At 37.8% G+C, this 18,000-nt stretch overlaps 1 protein-coding gene across 1 annotated transcript in view; it reads left to right on the top strand.

The window, feature by feature from the left end:
• Positions 1 to 18,000, top strand: part of VEPH1 (ventricular zone expressed PH domain containing 1) — a 202,995-nt gene that overhangs the window by 3,138 nt on the left and 181,857 nt on the right. The window contains exon 2 of the mRNA XM_058556450.1: positions 783 to 1,077. Coding sequence (XP_058412433.1) covers positions 880 to 1,077 — 198 coding nt within the window. The 5' untranslated portion in view covers positions 783 to 879. The remainder of the gene's footprint in view (positions 1 to 782; positions 1,078 to 18,000) is intronic.

Below are 18,000 nucleotides of genomic sequence, written 5' to 3'. Positions count from 1 at the left end.
ACAGACTGCTAATTGACTAAGAAGTATAGCGGGATTTCATTATTTCAACTGTGGGAATAGGGAGAGATTGCTTGATCCCAAAGCCCTTCCTCTTCAGCCTGCGTCGCAATGCTATCACCAAGTTCAGTGTTCAAGTTCAAGTTCATACTCACATTCAGTGGAGAGGATCTAGCTTCACACTTCTAGGCAGAGTCCTTTGTTTCATTGCTACCTGTCTAGAGAGTACATAAGAACAAGGCGAGCATTGAGATCACCTTCTGGACGGAGGGTCGGGGGAGATTCTGCTGCCGATATGGGAAAGAAACTCAGCTAAGGAGGTGAGCACCGGTTCCTATGCCCAGGAAAAAAGAGGACACCAGGCAGTGGGTCTAAAGGATGTTTCTTGTGTTCCCTCTTTCCTTTCATTGCCCTTTTTTGTTTGGGGTTCATAGGAATCTTTTTGGGGAAAATCTGGCAAGTGTTAGACGTATTTGTTGTTTCTCCAAGTGGCATGGAGAGAAGGAGAAGGATATAGAAAGGATACAGAAAGAAGAAAAATAAGTGTGGGGTTTAAGCTGCTTTTTAAGGCTCAAATTAAATCCTGGAGAAACCTAATAATTTTTGACAAGACTTCTTGAGACAAAACTAAGAAAGAGCTCATTTGAAGATCATCAAGCCAGGATCTGTTACTCTATGCACATTTCCAAATTTCTCTTTTTTTCTCTCTGTTGGGCACCAAGTTCACATTCTGAGCTCATGCCGTTGTGCTAACGGCTATATTGTGTCATTTATTTCTCTTGCAGAGAGTGTCAAAGAAGACCTCAAAGTGTGGAGAAAAATGACCTTTCAAGGAATAGGAAGTTTGCCTCCAGCTACATGGTTTTGTCTTACTAACCTCTAATGACTGAAACCTGTGGCCCTGGGCCTACAAAACGTCAACTGATTACCAAACTCCTCATCATGCATCAACTTTTCAGACTGGTCTTAGGACAAAAAGATCTTTCACGAGCTGGAGACCTCTTCTCCTTAGATGACTCTGAGATTGAAGACAGCCTGACAGAAGCTTTGGAGCAAATTAAAATAATTAGCTCATCTTCAGTAAGTAAACCAGTTTTTAGACTAGACCCTTGAAATGACCTATTCTGGAGCCAAATGATTGTACATATCCTGGGGGAAAGGATCTTTGGACGGGGAAGAGGAAGGACCACTAATATTGGTTTCTCTTAACTCTGCTCTATGGTTTAGTTTGGCATCTAAGAAATAACACCAGGGAAGTCACTGACTTAGGGGCAGCTAGGCTGCCTTCTGTCCACTCACAGAGACCAGAACTCTAGAAATTGCAAACCAGGGTGGAATTCCCACAAAAAGCTTATCTAAGTCTGTTTCTACATCCTTGAAATGACGTGGAGAGGTGAGGGAGCAAATCTGGGGAACAGCAGGCCTGCCAAGCTGCACAATAATATCAGTAAACAAAGCAGGGTGTGCAGTGGAGGTTGAATAATGAAAGAAGGCAGGATGACACCTCCTGTCATGCAGGTAATATGAGACAAGGACAAAGATCACTCTGCTGCCAGAAGTGACAGTTGCCCAGGGCTTAATAACAATGACTCTGTTTGCTTCTATATTGTCTCTGTCTTATTTATCTTTCTTCCGCTCCTTTTTCTGCCCCTCAGCCTATGTAATTCAACTCACCCATTATTAGCCACCAGGGTGATCAGACATTTAAAATCTCCATCAACCCTCCCCTGCCTTTGCTTTTCCTCAATGTCAATATAATATATTCTGAAAGCACTTCCCAAAGAAAGTGCATGTGGAGTGCCCAGCGTAGGTTAATATCGACCTTCTTGGTCATGCTTGGACCCTCCATGAGATTGGTCCACTTTCAAAGGCCAAGGCCACCAAGCATCCTCTTGCGTCCTCCCAGCTCGACGGCGTTTGCCAGCACTTGACACAAACACCCAATGGGCAGAGGAAAGAGACAGGACTTGAGCCATAAAATACTGAATTAGCAAGTGTGTACATATTTCAGAGATAACAGCTTTCTTCCATGTTATAATGAAGAGACATTTAAAAGGCACACTAGCAACCAGTGTGGCTTCTTCCTCAAGCATGTCAGCATGTTCTCTTGTTGGCTGCCATCAACATGCCAGATCCCCCAGTGACCAGTGAAGTCATTGCCCAAACACTCTTCTTTTCCCAGGTAATGTCTTGGACAGCAATTACATGTCCGCATTTTTTCCAAAACATTAATCAACTTAGTCTGACTCAGAACACAAAGTATTCCTGGTACTTTTCCACTTTCTGGGTAGGATTTGTGTGCTATTTTCAGCAGCCCATTCCTTACACTCCTCTGGAAATAAATTGGCTGAATATGCCACTGATTTTCACCTAATCCAGTAGAAAATCTCTCTCTCTCTCTAAGTTTCCTGAGGCCTATTTCCACTAGAGGTCACTAGTGGCAGTGATTTCCTTTGTTTCCTTTATCAATTGCTTGGTTTCACAGATGTCAAATTCAGAATTTAAGACTAGTAGGTGCTGTTGTATGTCCCCATTTTTAACCATAAGGCTGGCAGATCCCTTGTCATCAGGAGCATTGTCCATCCTTTAAGCCCTCTGATCAGCATCCCACCAGACCAGCAGGTCTAGAGAGCCAGTAGTTTTCCTGTGTTCTTCATCTACTAACTTTTATCACATCTCACTTCTCCCATTTCTCTATCTGTAACCGGGGCGTAGAGAAGATGGGTGGCAGAATGAAAAGAATCATTTCTTAAAGGGATCACGTAGGTCAATCTAATTTTTAAATTTGCTACTCAATCCTAGTTGTAAACACATTCCTGTGTGGAATTCCTTCTCCCACTCCATTCCTTTAAAAGCCAGCTCAAGTTTCATTATTCCTGAAATGATTTCTAGTGGTTCTAGTTCTTAATGATTACTTGTTTCTAAAGAGACATAATTTCCCTTTCACATTATACTCTGTCGTTATAGAAAATTATCTATTTGTAGAACCTCAAGTGCAATCTCTACATTAGGGAATGCCAAATCTGTTTTCAGCCTTGACATCTCTCCCTAAGCTTCAAGCCCATGCTAGTTGATATCTATCACCTCAAACTCAATATATCTAAATTAAAAGTTATCATCTTTCTTCTAGTTATACTATCATTTTCCTAGATCTCCTTGTTTGAAACCCGGAGTCACTCTTGACCCCTTTCTCTCACTCTCTCCTTTCCCAGTAAGTCCTGTAGACACTGCCTGAGAAATGCCTCTTCATCTCCTCTTTCTGTTCCCGTCCTGCTGCTATCACCATGGCTCAGGCCCTCAAAGCAATTGATCTCCTTTTTGGTCTTGACTTTCTCTAGTTCAATCTACCAACAGTTAACAGATTAAACCTTCCAAACCAGATTTTATTACATGTCTCTCAATTGTTCAAAACCTGTCCATGAGGCTTCAATGCCCAAGACATTCAACAACAAGTACCAGTGATTAGTCCATGGAACTACTGTGCCTACTGTGTGGCTCACTGCCCTGCTGGCTGCGTCACATCCCTCCCTTATGACCAGGACCAGATCTTTCCTATCAGTCCTTTCCTAATGACCCTGGATCTTCGTCATCAATTCCACTTCTTAATTTCTCTTTAGAAACATAGAACTGGAAAGGACTTTCTAAATCATGTTTTCAAACTTCCTTTCAGCACAGAAATCCCTTCTTTAGGATTCCTGACAAATACGTGTCCTCTCCTTTTGCATTTGCAGTGATAAAAATGTAGTAGGTTTTTGATATTTTCTCCTGCTTCTCAATTTTCCTGTGGTAAATTTCCCCTTTCCATCGCATGAAGCCTTGATGGGGCCTACAGTCAAGGTTGCCGACCTTGCCCTTGCTAGTGGAGTGGGGAGGGAAGGAGTGGGGACACCTGACCCAAGCTATGCTAATCAGAATTTCTTTCCTGATAATTTTAGGAAAGAAATCAGCAGAGGGTTATCTATCATCATGATGATGGTGCCCCAAAGAAACAGTCCTTTGATTCCAGCCCCTCATCACCATAGCTGCCTTGGTCACTGCCCCTCTAAGGCCAAGTCCTTCAGCTTTTCCTTCCAATCTGTGAGCCACTTCATACCTTTTAATTAATCTTTTATTTTGTGCTACAGTTATCCAGACTTTTTCTATTACTTATGACCAAAGAATCCTAACTGACAAAGAGATAGCAGTGGAACACACTGTTGGAAGTTCAAATTGTTAGCATGTTCCTCCTTTTGGCCAGATGAAATCTTACTCTTTGTGTTTTCTGTCTATTGTGCTTTGTTCTGTTCTTTGCCCCAACAATCAAAAGAATCTAACCTCTGTTCCTACAAGAAGCACTTTAAACATGGGAAGATAGTGATATCAGTCTCACCTCTGGCTTCTCTATTCCCAGCTAAACATCTTTAGTGTCCTCATGTTTTTTCCCTGACAAAGAAGAGGCCTTTGGCAGGAAAAGGTTACACCACATCACATTTCCAGTCTAGGGTCCGGAAACTCAATTTTGTCAGTACATGAGAAATGCTACCCAAGTCATGCTATCCAGATGCAAGACTCAGAAATATAAATTAGAATGCTGACTTATTGATTTACAATGAAAATTATAACTCATATTGGTCAGAATTCTTGTGTGCTCCATGCTGTTCTTTCCAACTCTATTTACCCAGTCTTTCTCCAGACAAGAATATTATTATTGATTAGGTTTCTTCCTCCTCTGCTACAATCACATTCCAGCTCTATCTCCCTGAGATGTTATTTAACTCACCTGTAAAGTCACCTGTGTTCAGATAGTATCTTGGGGTAGTCCTGTAGCTGGCTAATCCCACTTGTACAAGTGGATTTTTTTGTTTAATCTTCAAAGGGCAATCTTGTTTCCAAGTTTTTGGAGGATGCCTCATTGTAGCTCCCAAGTGCTGCCTACATTCTCAACATTCTGTTTACCCTCCCTGGGAGTCTTCCTAATTTATTATTGTAATTTATCATCGCCCATTACTTGAACCAATTGCTTGCAACAATTGCTGATACTAGTCAGATACTATGTTTCTAAAATTTCTTTTCAATAGTAACATCAGACAGTTGGCCACATTTATCCTGTGATGTGCTAAGACCTTCAGATTGAATCAATACTTATAATTAGGTAACTTGAAAAAAAAACTAAGTGTATTATGTCACATTTTAAACCATTGAAATAATATTCTTGTCTTTAGGCCCTCAATCCATGATATCCATACCTTTTAAAAACCATGATTTTGTCCAGTATATTAGTTATCATTCCCAGCTTTGTAGAATCTGAAAATTCAGTAAGCAAGCCTCCAATCTTTCCCCCAAAGTCACTCACAAAATGATTGAACCTTACTAGATTCTGCTCTGAGGTCCATGCCTTCTTTTTCCACCAATTACTCCAAAACACAGCTGGAAGATATTTTGTCCTTAGGCTTGGTTTGATAAGTCACTTTTCATTCAGAATTCTCTCCAAGTTCCCAAATGTGCCTTTAAGTTTTACCTTTTCCTTTCAAGTCCTTTCTGGACTGCTCTTACCTAATAGTCAGTTCTTCTGCTCCCTTGGCTCTCCTTCCAGACTCCTCCAGGTGAGATTGTCTCCCTACCCACTTATCTTCTTCTCACACTCTCAACTCCACCTTTCCCACAATGTTCACTCATGCCTAATTAATCTACCCACCTTCCAGTTCTTTTTAATGTTTTTTAACAATAAAAAATGTTAGGCATACAAAAATCACTCAGTTTAAGCAATTAGATAAAATTGAAATCACCTGCATGTCTGTCTCTACTCCAATTCTCCTTCCTTTGCTCCCAAAGGTAGCCAGTATCCTGATTGTGGTATTTATCCATGCATGTTTTTATTTCTTTGCTACATATGCATGGTTCAAAATTACTTATGGTATTATATTTCATGTTTTCAAACTTTACATAAATGCTGTCATAAGGCTCAATATTATGTTTTTGAAGTTTAGCTATGTTGGTACATGTAGTTCCAATTCATTTGTTTTCAGTGGGATAGAGTATTCCATTATATGACTATGCCAAAATTTGTTTATCCATTCTTCTTTTGATGGACATTTACTATTTAAACAGTGCTGCAGTGAACATTCTTACAATTAGCACTTTTGGCAAATGTGCCAGTATTTCTTGTGTACACAACTAGGAGTGAAACAACTGGTTTGGGGGTTTTATAAACATTCAACTTCCTGATATATCACCAAGTTGCTATCTAATGTGGTCGTACTAATTTACACTCCCATCAGCCATGTACAAGAGTGTCAGAGGCTTTATATCCTCACAAATGCTTGCTTTCCTTAGATTTTTAAAGTTTTTGTCAATTTAAGTGAAGCAGTATCTGATTGTTATTTAAATTTGCGCTCCCCTCGTTCTTAGGGAGGCCAACCAGACCATTTTTTCATGCGTTTACTTGCTATTTGCCATTTGGGTTTCCTCTTCAGTAAAGTGCTTGTTTATGGTTTCAAGTTTTTTTCTTTTCTTTTCTCTCCATTTTTTGATTAATAGTTTTTTAAAAAAAATGTTTCCTTATTAATTTGAGGAGTTTTTCCGGATATTCTTGTACTGATCTTTTGTCACTTATGCATAACACATATCTCTTACTCCAAATGTAGCTTGCCTTTCAGCTTTTACTGTAATAAGCCTTGATATCTGGTAGGACAAGTATCCTCAAACTCCTTCTTTAAAATTTCTTTGATTTGCTTTTGTTCTTTAACAATTTTGTATTAAGCTTTTCAAGTTTCATGAATAATTCTGTCAGTATCTTAATTGGAATTTCATTATATCTGTAGATGAATTTGAAGAAAATTAACATCTTTATGGTACTGTCCTCTAATCTGTAGATATTGTGTATCTATCAATTTATTTAGATCATCTTAAATATCTTTCAATAAAGTTTTATGATTTTTTTTCCTAAGGATCTTAAGAGTCTTGTACATCTTTCTTTCTTTCTTTATTTTTTTGTGAGGAAGATCAGCCCTGAGCTAACATCCATGCTAATCCTCCTCTTTTTGCTGAGGAAGACCGGCTCTGAGCTAACATCTATGGCCAATCCTCCTCCTTTTTTTTTTTTTCCCCAAAGCCCCAGTAGATAGTTGTATGTCATAGGTGCACATCCTTCTAGTTGCTGTATATGGGGTGTGGCCTCAGCATGGCCGGAAAAGCGGTGCATTGGTGTGCGCCCGGGATCTGAACCCAGGCTGCCAGTAGCAGAGTGCGTGCCCTTAACCGCTAAGCCACAGGGCCGGCCTCTGTACATCTTTTTTTAAATTTATAAGTGTTTTATATGTTTTAGCTGAGATCATAAATGGAATCCTTTTTTAAAATTGTATATTCCAACTATTTTTTTTCAAGTGGTTATGACAGAAATGATACTTGTATAGTGATCTTATATCAGTATATTCAGTCAACTCTTTTATTAATCTTAATAATTTGTAAATTTTTCCATTTATTTGACAAATATGTTGGGCACCTACTATGTGCCAGGCACTGTACTGGATGCTGAGGATACAGGAATGAGCAAAATAGACCAAAAAATCTCTACCATCATCTATTTAATTGGGTGAGAACAGAAAATAAAATAAATAAGGAAAATATATAGTATATTAGAAGATGATAAGTGAGTGTTATGTAGAAAAATAAAGCAGAGGATGGGGACAGGGGATTGGAGGTTTGAAGTTTTAAACAGAGCAGACAAGGTAGGACATACTGAGAAGCTGACGTTTAAGCAAAACTTGAAGGAGGTGAGGGAGCAATACTGGTGGATATCTGGAAGAAATCATTTCAGGCAGAAGCATCAGGTACAAAGGCCCTGAGGGCAGCTTGGAGTTTTTGAATGACAGCAAGGAGGTCAGTGTGGATGAAGCAGAGAGCAAGGCAGGAAGGTCATAGGACAACAGGTCAGAAGGGAGATGGAGGCTGGATCACATAGGGCCTTGGGTAGCCATTGGAGAGTTCTGACCAGGGAAGTAACATGATCTGACTTTCCTTTTCCTATTTTGAGAAGAGTCTGTGCAAAGGCAAAGGTAGAATCAGGGAGGCCAATTAAAAGGCTACAGCAGTAATCCAGATAAGAAGCAACAGAGACTCTGACCATCACGGAGCAATGAAGGTGGTGAGAAGTGTTCAGATTCTGGATGTATTTTGAAGGTGGAACCAACAGGATTTGTTGATATGGGCGTAGCATGTAAAGGGTGGGGGGAGACTCAATGATTTTTGGCCTGAAAAACTAGAATGATGAAGTTCTCATTAGGTAAGTTGGAGAAGACTGAGGGAAGAACAAATTTGGAGAGGAGGGGTAGGAATGAATCAAGAGTTTGCTGCAGACATGTAAAGTCTGAGGTGTCAGGCGTCTGAGTGGAGATGTCATGTAGATAGTTGGATACATGAGACTGGAGTTGAGGAGAGAGGTCCAGGCTGGGTATCATCATTTTGGAACTCATCAGCCTTGAGACTGAATGAGATCACCAAGGGAGTGAGTGTAGACAGAAAATAAGAAAGTCCAAAGACTGAGCCCAGTGCTCAGAGGTCAAGGAGATGGAGACGGACCAGTAAAGTAAATTGAGAGAAAGGTCCAGTGAAGGAGGAAGAAAGTCGGAAGAACATGACGTCCTGAAAGCCAAGTGGAGAAACTGTATCGAGGATGGAGCGGTGTCAACTGCTGCTGATAGGTCAAGGGAGAGGAGGACTGAGACTTGACCATTAGATTCAGGCACATGAAGTTCACTGCAACTTGACAAAGGCAGTGTCGTTGGATAGGTAGAGGTGAAGGCTGGGCTGGAGTTAGTTTAAGACAGAATGGGAGAAGATTTGAAGAAAACGAGCAGTAACATCTCTGGGCATTTTCCTAGGAGGAGTAACAGAGAAATGGAGTGGTAATTAGAAAGAAATAGCAAGTCAGGAAAGAATTTTTTTAAGATAAGAGAAACACCTTCTTCGGAATTTTTTTATGTATACAGTCCTTATCGTAAAATAAAGATGATTTTGTTTCTTCCTTTCCAATCTTGATGCTTTTATGTGATTTCTCAGTCTTGTCCTGACTAGCACTCCAGAACGATGTCGAATGGAATGGGGATGGCAGATAGCCTTTTCTCATTCTTTAAAGGGAGTTTTCTGACTTTTTAATTTAAGTATAATGTTTGCTCCATGCTTTTGGTTAATATCCTTTATCAGATTAAGGAGGTTCCCTTTTATTCCTATTTTATTGTTTTTCTAAGAATTGTTTAATTTTATCAACAGCTTTTTCTGCTCTTTTGAGATAATCTTATTTTCCCTTTTAATCTGTTAATGTGATGATTTGCAGCAATACATTTTTAAAATATAAAACCATTATTGCATTCTTTGGATAAAATAAAATTTGGCATTTATTTTAACACATTTCTTGATTTGATTTGCTATTTTTAAAGGAGTTTTGGAACCGAGATTGGCCTATAATTGTCTTTTCCTCCATTGTTTTTACCTGGTTTTGGTATCGAGTTGTACATACTAGTCCCATAAACTGAGTTGGGAAATGTTTCCACATTTCTATTATCTATAAGAGTTTTATAAGATTGCCATGATCTGTTCCTTGATTTCATAGAAAGCTGTAAAACCCTCTGGGTACCATGAGTTTTTTTGTTTGGGGGAGTTTTTTTAGTAAATTTTTAAACTACTGATTCAATTTCTTTGAAGAAAATTGGAGGAGTTTCACTTTAGCCACATTTGGTAAAATATATTTTCTGGGAAATTGTATATTTTATCTGAGTTTTCAAATTTATTGGCATAAAATTGCTTGTATTATTCTTTTTTTTTTTTTTTGTGAGGAAGATCAGCCCTGAGCTAACATCCGTGCTAATCCTCCTCTTTTTGCTGAGGAAGACCGGCTCTGAGCTAACATCTATTGCCAATCCTCCTCTTTTTTTTCCCCAAAGCCCCAGTAGATAGTTGTACGTCATGGTTGCACATCCTTCTAGTTGCTGTATGTGGGACGCTGTCTCAGCATGGCAGGAGAAGCGGTGCGTCGGTGCGCGCCCGGGATCCGAACCCGGGCCGCCAGTAGCGGAGCGTGTGCACTTAACCGCTAAGCCAAGGGGCCAGCCCTGTCCTTATTTTTTGTGTTCTGCTGCATCTGTATTTAAATGCTCTTTTTCACTGATATTTTTAGAGCTTTGTCTTTTTTCAAAAACTTTTAGTTTATTAATCATCTTTATAGGATCTTTTTTTCTATCTCATTAATTTCTTTTTTGATGTTTACTCTTTTCCTTTTGTTTTTTCTCTCGTTGTATTCTGCTATTCTTTTTCTGATCCCCTCTGTTGTATGATTAGTTATTGATTTTTTTTACTTTCTTATTTTCTGATATAAGCATTTAAGACTGTAAATTTCTTGCTAAGTACCTCTTAGCTTAATCCCACAAGTTTCTGAGATATAGTATTTTCATTACAAATTTTAAGTACTTTCTTATTTTATTGTGATTTTCTCTTTCACTCATAAGTGATTTAGAAGTTTGTGTTCTAATTTCCCAAAGAATTTTTGTAATCATTTTGTTGTTAAGTTAGAATTTGACTACATTGTAGTCAGAGATTGTGAACTGCATGATTCTGACTGTTTGGAAGTGGCTGAGACTTGCTTTGTAGCATAGTTTAAGGCTCTTCTGTGCAAGTAATAATAGCTGATACTTATGTAGTGCTTGCTGTGTGCCAGGAACTGTTCTAAGAGCTTACCATATGTTACTATATTTATTCCTTTCAATAAGCTTTTGAGATAAGTACTAGTATTATCTCCATTTTATAGACGAGGAAACTGAGGCACAAAGAGGTTAATAATTTAACTTGTCCAAGATTGTATAGCTAATAAATTGTAGAGCCAAGAATCAAGCCCAGAGAGTTTGACTTCAAAAACTGTTCTTAGCCACCACACTATACTGCCTCTTTAGATGCTCCGTATGTGCTCAAGAGGAGTGTGTATTCTCTAATTATGAGGTGTAGGATATTAAGTATCTTGATTAAATAACTTGTTAATTATATTGGTCAAATTTTCTGTATCCTCAATAGATTTGTGTTTGCTTGAAATGTCAATTACTAAGAGACATGTTTTAAAATTTATCACTATAATTTTGTATTTGTCAATTTCTCACTGTAATTTTGTCAAGATTGTTTTATAAATCTGGGGGCTTTTTTATTATGTACATACAAGTTTAATTTTGTTATTTTTTGCTTGGAGAACTTTTCCTCTTATTATTACTGAACATCTTTATTCTAATAAGTTTTCCTTTTTTTCTTCAGAGTAGTAGTTGCCTATTTTTTCTTTTTTACTTTTTACTTTCCTATGTCCTTATGCCTTAAATATAATTTGTAAATACCATGTAAATAGATTTTTAAAAATAATCCAAATGGAAAATCTCTGTCTTTTAATTGGTAAATTTTGTCAACTTATATTTATTGTGATAAATGATATATTTGGATATATTTCTCCATTTTAGTTTGTGTTACATTTTCTGAATTTCTGTCTTTTTTTCTGTAATTTTTTAATTGATTGAATTTTTATCATTTCATTTTCCACCTCTATTGGCTTTATTGGTTTGCAAGTTACACATTCTATTTCTATTCTTTTAGTAGTTACCTTTAAAATTTTAGCAAATATATTCTCCATATTTTATTAATTCTATGACATTTTTTACCTAGTAATATCTCTGAACCAAGTATATATTTTGTAATTGATTGCCATCTTGCAATTGCTGTTGACCAGGCATTAGGCATAATATAGTTGCCGTTGCCTGCATATGCGTGAACTTGCCATAGCTTTTCACGTTGTTATCATTCGAACTGAATTAGGTGCATTGTTGTTACTACTAATGTTGAGTTAAATATTCATTTAAAATGTTTTCAAAACTTCTAGATATAATGTGCCACTGAAACAAAACCTTATTAGCAGTGCAGAAAAGCATGGAAAGAGAGCATCAGTGTAAAAATTTTATATTAGTGAACCAAATATTCATCATTGGGGGAATGATATAAATTCCACCTTTTCAACCTAAAAAGAACATACTTTTTTGTTACTGAGATATTGGTAAAAGATTGTCTATTACACTACAGTAAGTAATGCAACTGAAAGCAGGTGAAATGGGCAATTCCCTTAGAATAGATGAAAGAAAATTCAGAGAAATGAGAGGCTAGTACCATGAATTCATGTCTTACATGGGGTTTTCTTTAAGGCATGGTATAACTCACAATTTCATTGGTGGTCTTTTCTCTTTCTTCATAATGGTAGATTTTATAATTTATACCTTCGTACATTTGATGAATTATAATAACTATGTCTAAAGTTACTCAATAGCTCTATTCTCCTCCTATTACCATAAGGACCCTGGAGCTCTTAATGCCCATCTTACATATTGTTCTTAAGCAGCACTTTTATTCCACCTTGTTTAACACCCTTGAAACTATTCATTAAAATTGCTGATTTTTAAAAAATTCAGCCAATGCTTACTTCAAGTACCTGTATTTCCATTTCTTTTCTAGCCAATCTTTTTTTTCATCCTCTCCCTATTTTTTTTCTTTCTGAATCTAAGTTCCTACTTTCTGAAGTAAACATTTTAAGAGTCCCTTCAGGGCTGGCCTGGTGGCTTAGCGGTTAAGTGCACGCTCTCTGCTACTGGCGGCCCGGGTTCGGATCCCGGGGGCACACCGACACACCGCTTCTCTGGCCATGCTGAGGCTGCGTCCCACATACAGCAACTAGAAGGATGTGCAACTATGACATACAACTATCTACTGGGGCTTTGGGGAAAAAAAAAAAAAGGAGGAGGATTGGCAATAGATGTTAGCTCAGAGCCGGTCTTCCTCAGCAAAAAGAAGAGTATTAGCACGGATGTTAGCTCAGGGTTGATCTCCCTCACAAAAAAAAAAAGAGTCCCTTCAGTGAAGGTCTGCTAGTGATAAACTCTCTTTTCTGAAAAAGTCATTATTTTGCCCTTAATTTTGAATGATAATTTATCTGGATATAGATTTCTAGATTGGCAGTCTTTTTATTTCTCAGTAATTTCTACTATTGTTGTTATGAAATCTACTGTCAGTTTCATTGTCATTCCTTTATACTTAATCCACTTTTTCTCTGTTTTAATATTTTCACTGTGTCTTTAGTGCTCTATGGTCTCACTATTATGTGTCTAGATGTGGTCTTATTTGTATATTCCTACTTAATCCTCATTGTGTCTTGTGAGTTTGAGTTTTGTGCCTTTTATCAATTTTGGAAAGTTCTTAAATATCGTATCAAATATTGCCTTTTCAATCTAATCTCTCCTTCTGGAAATCCTACTTATTCACTCACTTATGCATTCCACAAATATTTTTTGAATACCTACTATCTGCCAGCAATATTCTAGGCATTGGAAACATAATAGTAAACAAAGCAGACAAAAATTATTGCTCTCATATCCTTCATAGTCTTTCCTATTTTATCCTCCATGTCTCTTTTTTTAATTGTGGTATAATTGACATATATCATTATATTAGTTTTGGGTGTACAACATAATGATTCAATATTTGTATATTTTGCAAAATGATCACCACAATAAGTCTAGTTAACATCCGTCACCATACATAGTTACACAGTTTTTTCCTTGTGATGATAGTTAATAATACTATATTGTATATTTGAAAGTTGCTAAGGGAGTAGATCTTAAAAGCTCTCATCACAAGAAAAAAATTTTTTTGTAACTCCATGTCTTGATTTTTTGTATTTTTCATCACTGTGTGACACATTATTTTTTTATCCCCTCAGCTCCATGTTCCAATCCATTGAGTCTTTTTGGATTGGAATTTGGTTTCCATCCAAATTTCATTTGGTTCTTTTTAACATCTTTCTGTTACTTTTTTAAGTTACTTTGTCTTTGTTCATAGAAAGAATTTTCCTTTATACCTTGAATTATTTTGAACATATAATTGTATAATTTGAGGTCAATAATTCCATTACTTGAAGTTTTTTAATATCTAATCTGCTCTAAGTTTCATCTACTGATGTGCTCATATTGGCGTATTTCCTTGAGGGTTTTACAATTTTGGATTTTTGAGTTCAGTTTAAATAGGATTTTACATGTGTGAATACTGAATGGCTTGGGTTGAGTGTTTCTCCCTTCAAAGTAGTTTTATGTTTGCTTCTACTGGGAAACTGCAGTGGTATTATCAGCTCTGGGACCACTTTTGTTGTTGTTGTTGCTGCTAGTGTCTTGACTTTGGAGTTTCTTAGAATGATAAAATAAATGAGGTATGTATACATGTGTGCTTTTAAAAGTAGAAAGAGTGATACAAATATAAAGGGTTATTAGTATGGATGCCAATGTAGAATGTGACTATAAGAGGTGAGTAACTATGTGGTCTTTTTGTGCTGTACATTATTAAGTGGTTGTGGAATAAATGTATAAAAATTGTAACCATGGAAGAAAATATTTACAACTCACTGTAAGTTATAAACCCAAGGCTGGTTTTTAGGATTCTGTTACCCTTAAAAGAAACAATAAAAATAATAATAACTAACCTTTATCTGCACTTACTATGTGCCAGACACTGTTGTAAATCCTTTCCCTATGTTAACTCATTTAATCCTCATGAGTCATGGGAGGTAGATATTAATAATATCTTAATTTTAAGGATTAGGCAACTGAGGTCCAGAGAGATAAGTGATTGTCCAAGATTGCAGAGCTGATAAGAGCAGAATGTGGCCTTGAGCATGGGTAGTCTGACCCAAGAGTCCATGCTCTTAACCACTCTGCAATGCTGTCTCTAAAGGAAGGGAGAGAGAAATGATCTGTCCTCTGCCTTACGACATCTCCCTTCTTCTCTCCCAAACTTCCACTTCCATGCCACATCCACTCTTCCCACCACTAACTACTTTATTTCAGACGTTCCACATTCCCTTTTGCTGGTGAGCCGTTCCCTAAAGACTGTTTACAACACAGAGAAGGGTGACTGAAAGGTTAATGGACATTGATGTGAACGTGTAGTGTCTGTGGCTGAGTGGGAGTTCTCTATCTTGATAACGAGGCTGGAGCAGCATGGTGTGGGGCATTTTCATTGTCCTACTCCTCCATTTTGGCTTCCCCATGACATTAGGATAAATTACTCTAAAATTGACAATGACCAGGTCATTGTGAAAATGAATCTCTAAACTCAGGGTTTGCTAGTAAATAGATCTGGTCCTTAGAAGATACTCATGTTAATATACACGGGTACTGACCCAATGTTGAGGTCAAACATACATATGTGTGCACATATATATATTTCATAAAAACAAGGTGTTTCCTGGAATGTGAATCAGGGGAACTCTAATTACAAAGCTGATCCCTCACCAAAAAGCTTTAAACTGTTCAATTACATCATTAAAAGAACTTAAAAATTTTTTTTTATCTTTTTGAATGTCTGTTGAAGGAAGCAGTTAACTACTTATTCACATTTTCCCCCTCTTTGGAGAAAATCTTTTTAGAGAATAAGTTTCTCTTCATGTCATACATAGGAATTTGAATATATAAAATTTTTTCAAGTTGAAAAATCTTTATTTTCTTAGTAAAGTGATATGGAGTAAGAAATTATTGGCCTCAAGATGTTCACAGTAATATCAAAGTTCATACCTGATGCACATTTACCTTATATATTAATAGATTAACACAATTTATGACCAGTGTGAAGTGATTTATGCTTATGGACAGCTGCTTAGCTTTTCTAGTTAGAAACCTTAGAATATATGCCTTTTGTTCAATAATCTCAATGACACTATCCTGCACACTCCAGTCTCATCCCAAGGCACCCCTTCCAGAATTCCTTAATAATTCAGTACTTTCTTAGCATGGAAGTTGAATCTTCGTGTTCACGAACCAAGACACATATATATGCCATGTACTTTCATTGAGATGCACCCTCAACTTTTATTGAGGCTGTTTCATCCAAATGAAAATCTCTTTGCCATTTTTTTAATGAAACCATTGTTTAGACATGGCTTACTATGTTTCTTAATGTCACCTACATAAACTCTGTTGTAATTGGGTTCCCAGGAACACAATCTGAAATGGCTGTTCCAAGGGAGGAACAAAATGTTGGATGAGGCCATTCCTTTTAACTAAGGACAGTTTCAGCAGGTTGACTTGGCTATGAATCAGCAGATGAGAAAATGAGTGCCTTTGTCCTAGAGTGGGATTTGGGCAGTGTACCGTCGTATCCACTACAGTTTACCTCTGGCCCCTTTGAATACATTTGTTTTATATAATAATTTCATCTCATATGGAAACAACTTCTCTGAGATGCTGATTGATCTCTTTTCCTAAGGAAATGTATAAGAAGGTTAGTGAGAGGATCTATCATTTCTACATCTCCAGTTGGTATCAAGCCTGCAATTGGTACTCATTGTCTCTACGGTAGGCTGAATAATGGCCCCCCAAAAATGTCTACATCTTAAACCCTGGAACCTGTGAATTTTACCTTATATGGTAAAAGGGATTTTTCAGATGTAATATAGTTAAAAGTCTTGACTGGGCATGTTTTCCTGTATTATCTGAGAGGGCTCAATACAATCACAAGGGTCTTTATAATAGGGAGGCAAGAAGGTCAAAGGCAGAAGAAGGAGATGGGATGATGGAAGCAGGGATTGGTGATGCACTTGGAAGATGGGAGCTCATGGAGGCCATGAACCAAGAAATGCAGGTAACCTCTAGAAGCTAGAAAAGATAAAGAATCGGATTGTCCCCTCAGAGCCTTCAGAGGAACCAGCCCTGCCGAGTATTGACTTTAGCCCAGTGAGACTAATTTGAGACTTTTGACCTCCAGAACTGTTAGAAAATTAATTTGTCAACACAAATTCTTGAGCCACTAAGTATGTGGTAATTTGTTATGGCAGCAACAAGAACGCTAATAGAGTCTCCCTCCTCTACCACCTGTTCTAGATATTTTCATCTTCAGCTAGCACCTCTGCTGGTTTAAGTTGCATTCTAGTTGAATGACTCAGATGCATTTTCTTGAGGGATCTGAGTCCCTGGTCTCCATGTCCTTCTTAGGTTGTGACTGCTCCATTGTGCATTTACCATCAAAATTGGGCAGGGGAGTGCCTAGAGATGCCCCCATTGTGTAACAGCAGCCTCACCTTCTCCTAATGATATGGTCAATTACTCCTGCCAGGATGCTGACTCCTTTTGTTTTCTGCTGGTCCCTTGACATGGGAGCCTGAAGTGACTGGGTTCCCCAGCTCGTGTATTCTACCCATAGCAAATTCAACACCACGTAATGATCATTATTTTAATATGTGTATTGCCTCATGGAGGATGGTGGCCCATCCTCACAGGATATTAGATTGAGTTGCTCTTTGCTTTTGGGTTTTTTTGTGTTTTGTTTTTGCTGAGGAAAGTTCATCCTGAGCTAACATCTGTTGCCAATCTTCCTCTTTTTGTATGTGAGCTACCACCACATCATGGCCACTGACAGGCGAGTGGTGTAGGTCCATGCCCAGGAACTGAACCTGGCTGCCAAAGCGGGACATGCCGAATTTAACCAGTAGGCCACTAGGGCTGGCCCTTGAGTTGCTCTTTGAAATCCTGTTCTATTGATCTATTAGTCCAGCAGTTTTTGAGTGAGGGAGGAGAGGTTATGGTATGTGATGGGACCAGTGAATCCCATGATCGTGTGCCCACTTGCTGAACTTCTTTGTTATAACTGGTTCTTTGGTCGGATGCAATGTTATTTAGGATCCTGTGTCATCGGACCAAGCACTCTGTACTTCCATAAATAGTGGTTCAGGCTTAGGCCCTGTGAGCAGGAAAGGAAAACCCAAACCCAGATTACATTTAAATTCTACTCAATATAATTGATGTCTCTTCCAGGTGGAAAAGATCTAATGTAAATAACTTGTCACCAAATGATTGATTAGTTTCCTTGAGGATGGTGCCATTTTGGGGGCTCAGCATTGACCTTTGTTGCCGGCAGATTGCACATTTAAGCAGTGACAAAAATAACAAGATCAACCTTTGTGAATAGGAGCTT

Source organism: Diceros bicornis, chromosome 15 (assembly GCF_020826845.1).
Source record: "Diceros bicornis minor isolate mBicDic1 chromosome 15, mDicBic1.mat.cur, whole genome shotgun sequence".
Lineage (NCBI taxonomy): Eukaryota > Metazoa > Chordata > Mammalia > Perissodactyla > Rhinocerotidae > Diceros > Diceros bicornis.
This window is presented reverse-complemented; position numbering and strand designations above follow the sequence as displayed.